Here is a 12,975-nt window from a genome sequence, read left to right on the forward strand (position 1 = left end):
CACAAAAATAAAATTCTTAGTGGGAACCATGTGCTCACTTATCAACCTTGCACGTAACATCATGTAGCTCTTTCATATCCCACTTGTCATCCAAGAAATCAAGACACTTTTTGACCTTGTCATCCAAGAAATCAAGATACTTTTTGACCTTGTGATGTACATAGATAAGGTCTTTCTCATCTCTTCATGATAGAGAAAGTCAACAAATATATGTAAGGTATAAACCACATGGTTGTAATGTTTTGTTGTTTATATTTGCTGATATAGCTTAACTCTATAGCATTCACTTGTTTCCACCATAGGAAGTGGTCATTTGAGGCTATTAATTGTAGGCAATGGAGCATGCTAGTAGTAAATTTTCATAGCCCATTGAACGATTAGGTGTCACATAAAATTAATCATTAAAAAACACCCCCTACTCTACTAGAGATTTGCCAAACCTTGTAGTATAAAGAAGTTCATCAATGAAATACATCAATAATACCCACAATATTCTCCAATGGTTACCAATCCACAAAGTTTGACAAATATATGTATGTTCCTAAACACAAAGTTCAATCAAGTACAATACAATAATGTGACTTCTATCAAAGTGAAAGAAATAGCATACAATTTAGTATGTGCATTGGAAAATCAGATGGTTGTTGTCATAGGTGTAGCCATAGTGCATGTATGCATGTGGTATCAACACTTCCTTTACACGCCTACTACTATTATCAACCATTCAAAAGTTTCTTACCCTACCTTTGTAAGGATGCATTTACACTACTCTTGTTTCTCTTTCTAGTTTGTAGCATAACCTAGCTCCCAATAGAGATTATGATAGGGATGCACATATAGTTTTCTACAACAAAATTGTTATATAATGTAATACTTCTAATATAGAAGTGTGGACATGTAGGTTGTGGTGTTGTCATTGCTATAAGTAGTAGAAGAGCAAACAAAAAATGCAAGAAGAAGAAGCTTAAATACTAAAAGTACAAAGGGGAGAACTTTTAAATAGAGCTCACAAAAGAATGGAGAATAGTAATGACAAGAAACAACTCTTCTTTGAAGAAAAAGTTATTTCTTCATTAAATGAGATGGCCACACTTTGAAAGGGGAATATATTCATTATATGAGATGATAACACTTTGACATCTTTAAAAGAAAAATATCAATATATAAAGAACAAAAAACTTTGCTTTTAATTTCTTATTTTCTAGATATGAATTATAAAACATTTTCATTTCAATTTTTTTAAATATGTATCCAAAATCCAAAGAAATGATGTGGTATGTTATGATAGCTCTTTCTTGATTGGTTGAAACACTTTCTCTCTAGAGAAAAAATGCTTGTTTTTTAGCCCAAATTAAAACAAAGAAATGATGTGATCTATTATGATAGCTCTTTCTAAATTGGTCCAAACACTTTCTCTTTGTAGAGAAAAAATTGGTCCAAAGTAAACCTAATGTCTTGTGTGGTATGCTTGTGAATTTCCTCATTCACAAAGCTCCATGATGACAAGCAAGCTTTAATCTACACTCCTTATAATCTACTCTTTTTCTATGTCTAATTTCTATACTTCCCACTATCCTCTTCCTATTCCATCAAAATAGTTACCTTCTAATTTTGCCTTCCTAAACTAATCACATGTCATTGTTAAAAAGATCCCCTCTTTTGGCAAGTGCAAGTGGCTCAAAAAGGCCACCTATACTAGTACAAGTCTATGTAGCTTTGCTCGATAAGGGGCCCTATTCTGACACAATGGTATGAGTACAAGAAAATACAAAAGAAATGACTCCATATTTTCCTTAAAAATGTAACCAAGATATTTGACTCCAAGTATTCAATAGCAAGACATTGGCAAAACTCTTATTGTTTCCACTCTCTCTATAGCTCTAGCTACTCTCACATAGCCAACTTATACTATAGCTCCAAACCAACTATGCGCTCTCCACTCAAACCTATTAAGCCAATAAAAAAATAAAAATCTCAAAGGTGTGGACTCACCAAAACTTATCTTCCTTGTGGTTTAATACATCAAAAGGTGCTTTGATGGCCTTCTGATCCAAGCGATGCGCTCTTGTTGCTCTCTAGCCACCTCTTCCATCTAATCTAACTTCATCTTCATAGTCACTCGAAGAGTAGTAAAGCACGAGAAAGAAGCATAGATGCAAGAATGAAGAAGAGTGTTTCTCCTCAATGTTCCATCATTCTCTCCCTCATACTCTTACTCTCACTCTCCCTCTCTCATGGTGTAGTTGTGACCATTTCAAGCTTCCCACGTGGTGATGGCAAGAGTAGAATAATAAAGAGATGAAATAGGGAGCTTCTCCTCCTCACCTTCACTGTCTCATACACAAATACACTCTCTCTTAAGCTTGGGCTATAGTGAAAGTAAAAAGCAAGAAGAAGGAAGCAAGAGAACTTAAGTTTATAAATGCTAACATGAGCACTCTATTCAATTTCACCTTATTTTCATAGGGTTCCTTTTTGGGTGGGTAGCCTCAACCATTTTGTCCATCTTTTGTCCACTTACAATACTTCATCTTTAGATTAAGCCTTTGCAACATACCCCTGGAATTTCATGACTACCCTTTTCTCCATCTCGTCCACTTACAAGTGTTTTATAAACTAACTCTAAAATACAATAGACTAGTCTCACAAAATAGAGATACCATTTAGAGGAGCACCAATGATGCCTTAAATATATCCAAAAATTAATCATTCATTTCTCTAGGACTCTATCTTAGTCTCTTGTTATTTCTAGTTGTTAGGCATTATTTGCTATTTTTAGCAATTAGTATTTATGGTAGCTAATGAAAGTGATACTTCCAACAACTCTTGATGCACTTGGGAACTTCCTTTCCACTTATGGACTCTAGCGAGTGCAAATTTTTATCATTACTATTTTTAACAGCTCTAGTTTTTAGGTAGTTCCTAAAATTGTAATGGGAAAACCATGCGATTGGTAGTATAAAAGAATTGTTCCTTACTTGATAGGACATTGATAGATCTAAGAATGACCTAGGATATCTAGATAGGATACATAGAATGGTCCAAGAATCAAATTCCAAATCAAATTCCAAAAATGACCTAAGAGATTACGATGGTCTAAGCAATCAATATACACAAGGAGTTATCATGGTAGGTATATGGCTATAGGTTTGTCTGTGTGTGTGTGTGTGTTGGAGGGGGGAAGCGCTGCTTTAACCATACATATTTGAGCTAGGTAAGAATTGTGATGTTGAATGACAAATATCAATTGGTACTATGCATTCAACCATTGTTGGTCTATCTAAGTTTGTTGCAAATTATCCACTCATGCAATTAATTTTACATCTAATAAACTTGAATTTGCAAATGAGTTTTAATACCCTCTAAATGGGCATTTTATGACATTTTCAAAGAACATTTTGCATGCAAGGAGTGTCTCAACTCAAGATCCCAATTATAGGTTTGATTTTGGGATTACACACCGAAAGATACCTCATTTTTTAGACAATTCTATATCATATCATGAAAATTTCTTGGAAATCTCAAAATGATCGAAAATGCTAGAAAGCAAACTCTTGGATGAAACACAAAAATGAATGCTAAAATATGAACACAACATGCCAAATTTTCCAAGCAAGAGTAACTAAGGCTAACCATGATCCATCACAAAGCCATAAACTCCATTTATCATAAGGAAAACATGTGCTTCATATATAAACAACTACATCTACCATGTACATTGCCATAGAACAAGATCCTCCATTGCTATAGTTGCTAGACAAGACAATAGTAGCATCATTCTTACTAGTAGAGGTAGTTTTCTAGCCCATTTCTAGCAACAAGTGAAGCTGTCATGGCTCAAAGGCAAGGCTAATTTACTCCAATTCCTTATGACAATTTCTCAAGTAGTTTTTGTTTGATTGTTCATGACACCATCAAACTCTTGTTCTAGTATCTTTGCCATTCTTATTGCTTTAGGCAAAAATCTCCCCATCGAATACTTGGAGAACCTAAGAGGAAAATGCTTGTCTCTTGCTAGTGAGGGGAGTGGATTCTTGACTCCTTAGTCTCTCTGATCCTCTATCCATATCATGCAATCCTTCCCAAGTTTCATGTAATGCATGCTACATAAGAGTAGAAAAACCAAATGATTTCTCAACAAGTGTATTACAATACCAAATAACAACAAAAGAAGGAAGACTAGAGTAGTTGATTCTAGAACCAAATTCCAAAATTGTTGTGCTCCATAATTTGTCTTGGTAGTAAATAGTATGTTAGCTTGAGTTTACAAATAAGCCCTCCTATCAACTTGCCCACAAGGTTGATCACTCAGTTGGGCTTGCTTAAAATGAGTTAAGTATCGCACATCATGGTGCAAAGAAGCTTGCTTGCATCAAAACAAATGGATCCTAGAAACTATAAGATCTTTGACAACATTGGTTTACTTTTAAGGCCTTTGTGTAGGAAGCTTGCATGTAATGCACCTTAGCTCTAGATATTGGATAGTTAAATGTTATATTTGAATTATATATGTAATCATGGAAGGCATAAATGCTCTTCTCCCACTTTGAAATTATGAAAATTCTTGGTGACAGATCTCTTGATTGGCTGATGAAAATTATTCAACATGGAAATGCACTTCCAAATCAAGGCAGAATGTGTTGCTCCAATGTATAGTTCAAAATTGCAGTCAGGTTACATTCAGTCAAGTTTATAATTATTGAAGTCTGAGAAGACACAGTCAAAAAAAGAATATAGGGAAGAGGAAAGGAAAGAAGGAAGAGCAAGAGATTGTGAAGATGATCTAAAGCAAGGAGCAAAAGTATAAGCTGTAGTAATACCAAAAATAGCCTTTGATTGCATGTTACATAGATGTTGGTTGCTTACAAGAAGAGAAATTGTGCAACCAACATCGGCACTAATTGTACAAGAAGAGTTGTAATTCCTGTAAAGGTTTAGGTGTGCAAAAAACAATTTTATGGTAGTAAGACTCTTACTATTCATTCCATTTGTCCTAAATCAAAGCAAATAAGATATCACTGGAATTTGTGATAAAGAAGGCTTTCTTTGTAGTTCTGCAGATAGCCAAAAGTTGCCTGATAGCTACTCTTGACAGAAGCTGTATAATGATTCCGAGTATTTTGACCAAAATGCCAAAATATCAAGTTCCACCTCATCAGCAAAAATAGACTTCAAATAAGTTCTTGAGCACTATACTCCTTATAAGTTTGCCATAGGACAGCTTATCCAGAGCTTGAATACAACTGATTTAGTGAAGGCCTCCGAGTAACCATTACATTCAGGCGGAAGCAAGGGTGCAATTGCACAAATGGAAATTAGTGATGGAAGAGGGAGGTATCCAAGCATACAGGCTGCAAGCAGGATTTGATATTTTTCGAGCACAACCCTCCCAGTGCTACTATTTAAAAAATAATCAAATGAGTCTACTATTAAGTATATCGAACAGAGACCCATACCTGTAGTGACAGATTTGTGTGAAGATTTTCAGGCATCAAAAGTATGAGTCTACTATTAAGTACACTCATATTGAACAGAAACCCATACCTAAAGGGACAGATTCGTGTGAAGATTTTCAGGTTTCAGAAGAGATCTTGTCACTCAAATGAAGCCAATCAAAATTAGCAATGGTTAGATCTGGAAATTCCAGGTTGGTGCCAGCTATAACTCTTGAGCCAAATATTTGTCGATCTTCTGTAAGATCCAACAAACTTTTGCGAGCCATCTCCTCCGCTTCACGGTAAACACGCTGCAGCAAACGAACCAATTAGCATCAACTCTGTTAAACAAAAAGGGATATAAACCCAAATTTAGAGCTCTGAAAAAAGAAATATTCTTAGCTCCTGTAATTAAATAGAGCAGTACAATTTTTCATGTGAACAGATTTGTAGTAAAAGGCTCTGGATTTGTTCTGGATCTTTTGACTCATAATTGGATGATTTCAAAGGCATCCCTTTGCATTATGCCTTTCAATAAGATCTTTGGAAGTGAGGATATCTTGTACAAACCAAATGCTCTTCCATTTCAATGAAGCAGATCAGGCTTTGTTAGCAGTTAGGTAAATTAATTTCATGACCACATTGGTCAAATGTAAAGTGCATCAATTTGGGTCTATGTGCTACATGGATTCAGCAAGTAATTATGAGATATCATACATTAGAAAGGTGAAGTTCAGTGATTGGAGGCCAAGCATAAAGCAATAAAGGTAAAGGTGGATGCTTTGCGTTTAGTAAGAGAAAACATGTCGTGCACAGCAACCCCACTTCAGCAAAGCAGAGAAGAATGATGAAAAAGGGGATGCTCTTGTCATTTATGGTTGCTGCAATTACTGAAGAACACACTTGAAGAGAACTCTTCATAACATCAACTACCATGTGCAAGAAAACCAGCTCGCAGACAAAAAACGGTGCAGTCTGATTCGTACGCTCTGCACAGTCACCACGTCCCGCAATCGTACCCAGGTTCATAGGGCTTTGGAAGCCCATTAACCAAGCTGCATTCTCATATAAAAATTTCTTGAAATGGTTGAGTAAACAAATGCACACTAAGTAAAAAACCAAGCTGCTCTCTGAAACCCTAACACAATCCTCCATAGCTTTTGAGCTCAAGCTCATAAAATTCAAAGCAAGGCTAGTTGCCAAAGGTTTCTCACAAATTGCAGGAGTTGATTATCAAGAAACTTTCTCACCTATTGTTTGTATTACCAGCATTCAGATCTTATTAGTTTTTGCCGTTGAGTTTGATTTGGAGGTTCACCAAATGGATGTGAGAATTGTTGTTCCTAATGGTGATTTAAAGGAAGAGATATCATGGAGCAACCAGAGGGATTTTTAGTCAAATATAAAGAAAATCTTACTTGTAGACTTCGTCAGGCACTCTATGGTCTCCAACAATCTTTACGAGCTTGGTATCAAAAGATTGATCCCTTCCTTACCTAAGGTTTTATCTCTTGTTCTTCAAATCCTAACTTAAATGTCAAGTGCTCTAATGATAGTTTTGTTATTCTTGCTCTATATGTTGATGATACCATACTTGTTTCTAACAATCTCAACCTCCTTTAACAAGTAAAGAAGGTTTTATCTTTTGCATTTGACATGTAGATCTTGAAGACATATACTAGAGATAGAATCATAGATGTGGATGTGATTGACCTAGATCTCGATACATCGAATAAGCCATGACCACAAGGACAATTAGAAGATGAGAATCCATTTACTTAATAGTCACAAAAACTTCAAATAAGTATTCGTCAAGCTTGGATACAAGATAATTAGTCAACGGTCTAGAGTGACTATTGATGTTGCTTTCAAAGTTGAAGTCCCTTTACAGCAGTTTGGATGCTTGGTATATCAAAGGAACCATGTGATGTGACTCTATATCAGCTGGCCCTGGATCCCTGTTAATGTTGATCCCTAACTCAACCTATGAGCACAAGGCATTATGCAGACAAATCACGGAACTTTATTCTAGATACTACGACCAGGTGGAAAAATTTGCAGATAAGGTGGCATGGACTCTTGGAAAATCGAGTGGGATCAGTCAAGTGCTGGGATGAGTGCGCAATGGAATGCAAGTCAAAAGTGGAATAGCAACAGTGTTGAGTGTGAGAGTGAGAGAATCCCAAGATAATTGTACCAAATGAATTTATATGTTAGGGTACAAATAAGGGTGTATTCACACCCATATAAGTTTATACACACAGATTAAGGGACTTTACACCTGAAGGGACTTTTCACCCAACAACCTCCCACTTAAAGGCCTGAAGCGGTACCTTCAAGCTAGCCAACTCCCACTAATCGGATGCAATGCTCATGCTGAGCCTTTGCATGACTCTTAATGAGAACATCTGCAGGGTTATCTTGGGTTTTGACCTTAGTCAGTGTGACAAGACCATCATCCAAGACCTGTCGAATGAAGTGGTACCAAACATCTATGTGTTTGGTACGTGCATGAAACATGGGATTCTTAGCCAAACATACGGCACTCTAGCTATTACAACCAAGCACTAGAGTACATGAAGAGAGATCAAAACCCTTGACCAAATAGCCAAGCCAAATAGCTTCCTTAGAAGCTTCTGTGGCTGAAATATATTCAACCTCTGTAGTACTCAATGCAACAATTTTTTGCAACCTTGAACACAAAGAAATAGCCCCACCAGCCAAAGTAAAGACATATCCACTGGTAGATTTCCTAGTATCAAGATCTCTTGCCATGTCAGAATCACAGAATCCTTGCAACTCTAGTGTACCCTTTCCATAGCATATACACTTCTCTTGTGTACCTTTTAAGTATCTGAAGATACACTTCATTGCTTCCCAATGTGGCTTGCCAGGGTTAGACATGAATCTACTAATAACTCCCACTGCATGAGCAATGTCAGGGCGAGTTGCAACCATGGCATACATCAAAGAACCACAAGTTGATGTATAAGGTATACCCTTCATAGCACTAGCAGCTGCATTATCCTTTGGGCAATAAGCTTTGCTATGCTTTGTATGTGGCAGTAAAGGCACACCAAGAGGATTAGCATCAGCCATATTAAACCTATCAAGTACCTTGCTAATGTACTTGTCCTGTGATGGAAACAACAAGTGTTGCCTCTATCTCTTTTAATGCGCATGCCCAAAATGTGTTCAGCTGTCCCCCAAATCTTTCATTGAGAAGGTTGAACTCAACTGCTTTTAAGAGCTTTTAAAGTACTCTTATGCTTTCCTGCAATCAACATGTCATCCACATATAAGACTAGCACAATAAGGCTTCCATCATCAGCCTTTTTAGTGTATAAGCAGTGATTTGCATGACTACGTTTAAATCCACGGCTGAGCATGAAAGTATCAAACTTTTTATACCACTGTCTAGGGGCTTGTTTCAGCCCATATAAGTTGCGTTTTAACTTACAAACCAAATGCTCTTTCCCTACAATAGCAAAACCTTCGGGTTGTTTCATGTACAGCTCTTCATCCAAGTCATCATGAAGAAAAGAAGTCTTCACATCCATCTGATGCAACTCTAAATCCAAGGATGCAGTGAGAGCAAACAAAACACGGAGAGTAGTCATCTTCACCACTAGTGAAAAAACCTCCTAGAAGTCTATGCTTTCCTTTTTTGTATAGCCATTAGCAACCAAACATGCCCTATACTTAAGCTTCCCATCAATATATTTCACCTTGTAAACCCATTTGTTAGGGATAGCTTTCCTATCCTTGGGCAGAGATACAAGCTCCCATGTGTTATTTGCATACAGAGACTTTATCTCTTCCTGCATAGCAAGCTTCCACTTTCTCTTGCTTTCACACAACTATATCTCTCTAAATGTCAGAGGCTCACCTTCATCGGTCAATAAAATGCAATCCAAAGATGGCTGAAACCTCTATGGCTGCCTTCTAACACGTGTACACCTTCTTACCCAATGATCTGTATTGTTAGGCAATGGGCCTACATCCTTAGGTACCCGTACACCATCACCTGGTGGCTGATTTTCAGCATTTTCTTGTTGCTGTAACCTATTTTCAGCATGTTCTTCTCACTGTCCTATTCCATCTTGTGCATCTACTTGCTGTCCATTATCTTCTGGCTGTAGCACACTAGGTTGCTACTCATTTTCAGCATCAAAAGGAACAAAATCTTCAGCTAATGGCTGTTGAATGGCTGGCTGTTCATGCTAAAATTTGACCTTCTTTTTGTCAAGGTCACCCTAAGTAGCATTTTTCAGCAAATTTGCCATATTAAATACTACATCATGCCTGCGTACTATCTTCCTATCCTAAGGAAGCCAAACTCTATAACCCATCTCTCCCTCATCTCTATATCCCATGAAGATGCCCTTGATGAATTTCATGTCAAGTTTAGTCCAGTGATTTATAGGAACATGCACAAAGGCATCATAACCAAAGACACGCAAATAGTCATATGAAGCAAGCTTGCCAGACCAAACCTCTTCAGGAATGCCATTTTCTAATGCACGACTGGGAGAGCGATTGCATACATGAACTACAATTTTAATAGGCTCTCCTCAGAACTGCTCTGTGAGATTAGCTATGGACAATATACATCTGACTCTCTCACAAAATGTGCGATTATATCTTTCAACCACACCATTTGATGCAAGATTATAAGGGGCTGTCAACTCCCTCTTAATGCCATGCATCTCACAAAACTTTTTGAACCCATTAGAGACATGAACTGCAATTTTAATAGCCTCTCCCCAGAACTGCTCTGTGAGATTAGCTATGGACAACATGCATCTAACTCTCTCACAAAATGTGTAATTATATCTTTCAGTCACACCATTTGGTACAAGATTGTAAGGGGCTGTCAACTCCCTCTTAATGCCATGCATCTCACAAAACTTTTTGAACCCATTAGAGACATACTCGCCTCCATTATCCATTCTTATAGCTTTTAACTCAAGCCTTTTCTGTGTGGTAACAAAAGCATGAAACCTTTTAAAAGCACCCAACACTTCCTTTTTGCTCTTTAACACATACACCCAGGACTCTACTGAAATCATCAATAAAAGTGACAAAGTGTTGTGCACCCCCATGTGAATTAATAGGCATAGTGTACACATCAAAGCATACTAAATCAAGAGCATTGGACTTCTTAACGACATCAGATTAATAAGGAGACTTCATATGTTTTCCATATATGCAATCATTACGAAAGTCGAGACCAAAGCCTTCTACATCGAATCTCCCTAAAGAGAAGAGAATCTGAAGGTCTTTCTGGCTTATATGGCCAAGTCTTTTGTGCCAATGTTCCATCTCTGGAAAAACTTCAGCCACAGCCAAAAACTTGCCAAGTATTTCTTTACAATGCCAATAGTACAAAGTCCCCTTTTTACTCCCCTTAACAATCAACATAGAGCCCTTGTGGACCTTCCAAGATCCACCACCAAAGGTAATACAATATCCTCTTACATCAAGTTGCCCAACTGACAATAGATTTTTCTTTATGCCAAGTACATATCTGACATCTTGTAAAATCAGCTCTTGGCCGTTTTCAAGGGCCAAGTGAATGGTACCTACATCCTCTATCTCACATGCATAATTGTTGCCCAAGTAAACCTTGCCTAGGCAACTTGCAATGTATTCAGAAAACGACTCCAAAGAGGGAGTAACATGAAAAGAGACACCGCTGTCCACTATCCATGATTGGGACAGCCTATCATGAGCTGAAAGTAAGGCATCAATCACCTCCCTTTTGGTGATGTGCATATCACCTATTACTGCCATAACATCTACATCATTGCATGAGGCTACAACAAGTATCTCTCCAATGTCAGAGAGCTCTTGAATAACCATACTAGATGCAACATTTGCCTTTGTAACTTCTTTTGAGGGAGAGCTATCATCATCTTTCTTGTCATCCTTCTTTTTCTTTTCTTGCTCTTTCTTTCTTTCTTTCTTGCTCTTTCTTGTAGTACCGACAATCCGGCTTTGTATGCCCTTAACGCCCACATGGATAGCAAGTAAGATCCTGTTGTTTGCCCTTGCTTTTACTCATACTTTTGCCTTTGTTTCTTCCATTATCCCTCTTCTCTAACTTGCCTCTAAGATGATAGGTTGAACCACTGCTTTCTCCATTGGACTTTCTTCTGATCTCCTCATTGAGAATAGAGCCCCTAACACCATTAAAGGTTATTTAGAGCAAGGTTGTTACTAAGTGAAACAACCAAAAACTCCCAGCTATCAAGCAAAGTCATCAAAAAGAAAATAGCTTTGAGTTTATCATTAAAGGACTGCAAACCAATCTTGCAACAACTGACTCAAAATCCCTGTGAAAGAACGCAAATTCTCAGATGCCGGCTTAGACTCATCCAACTCATATTCACAAGCTTGTGCGTAAGATGCACTTGATTCACTAGAGTTGTACTTTCATAAGTGTCCATTAACTTTTTCCATATGACATAAGCCATATCAAGATGCTTAATGTCTATAAGGACATTATCAGATACAGCCATTTTAATGTATGCAATGGCCTTCTTGTTGAGTCTAGCCCAATCCTTATATATCATAGCTACAGGTCTGTTTTCCAAAAGAGCATCATCACAATCCTTGAGAAACAAAATCCCTTGCATCATTCAGTGTCACTACTGCTAGGGGCATTAGTGGCCATATTTCAGCAAAGTGCCAAGTACCAATGCTGTATTTTATGACAGTAAATAACAAGCTGAATATTCAGCTAATTTCAACCCAAAATTTTAGGAAATAAGAGCAAGATTTGATTCAAATACATGTATAGCAGTAGAAAGAATGACTTTCATCAATATAACTAAGATTTCAGCATACATTCCATGCATACATCATTGCAAGGTGACTCCCACTTCAGCAATATCACCAAAAATACATTTGCAGCTATCCCATATCTGCAAATGATCACTAAGACTGTTGCACCATGAATATTCAGCAATACATCAACTCAATAGGAGCTGCCTAACATGTGTATTGCATACATATGTGCCCAGAAGCACTTCTGATACACAAAACCACCAAAATTCTCTGCAATTTCTCCAAAATCTCAGAAGAAGGAAATAATAAACTTGAATTACACCACTTCCACCACCAAGATTGTTTCAACAATGTCCCCAAAGTGCATTTCACACATCAATTTTACCAAAATTCACAAATTTCAACAAAAGCCCCAAAATTTCACTAACCAATCTGTCCCAATTGCACTAATACATGTTCTTAAGAGCATAAAACAAGCAAATTTAGTAAAATTTTGCAAAAGCCTCAAATTTCTCGTGTCCAAATGTGCACCAATGTCAATAAATTCGGCTCAACTGAGCAAAATTTCATTGATACATGAAAAGCCCTAAAATTTCAAAGCTAATGTGCACAATTTTTGCAATTTTCAGGTCCAATGTCACTGTTATAAATGAATAGCATCAAATCTAAGAAAGCCCCAAATTTTCGGGCACAAATTTACACAAATCTAAGAACTGTGCTTACACGAGTGAACTCCCGTCAATGAGAA

General features: G+C 37.2%; 1 protein-coding gene across 4 annotated transcripts in view; it reads right to left on the bottom strand.

Annotated features, from left to right (window-relative positions):
• Nucleotides 1–4,814: 4,814 nt before the first annotated feature.
• The window catches only part of LOC148033410 (uncharacterized), a 45,110-nt gene continuing 36,949 nt past the window's right edge, over nucleotides 4,815–12,975 (bottom strand). For 3 of the 4 annotated variants that reach the window (XM_087681336.1, XM_087681335.1, XM_087681332.1), the window contains one exon: nucleotides 4,815–5,746. In XM_087681336.1, coding sequence (XP_087537462.1) covers nucleotides 5,573–5,746 — 174 coding nt within the window. In that variant the 3' untranslated portion in view covers nucleotides 4,815–5,572. The remainder of the gene's footprint in view (nucleotides 5,747–12,975) is intronic. The other variant, XM_087681333.1, reaches the window with a different exon arrangement.

The sequence above is a fragment of the Lygodium microphyllum genome, chromosome 7 (genome assembly GCF_053477565.2).
Source record: "Lygodium microphyllum isolate KBCC chromosome 7, Lygodium_microphyllum_v1.1.10, whole genome shotgun sequence".
Taxonomy (NCBI): Eukaryota; Viridiplantae; Streptophyta; class Polypodiopsida; order Schizaeales; family Lygodiaceae; genus Lygodium; species Lygodium microphyllum.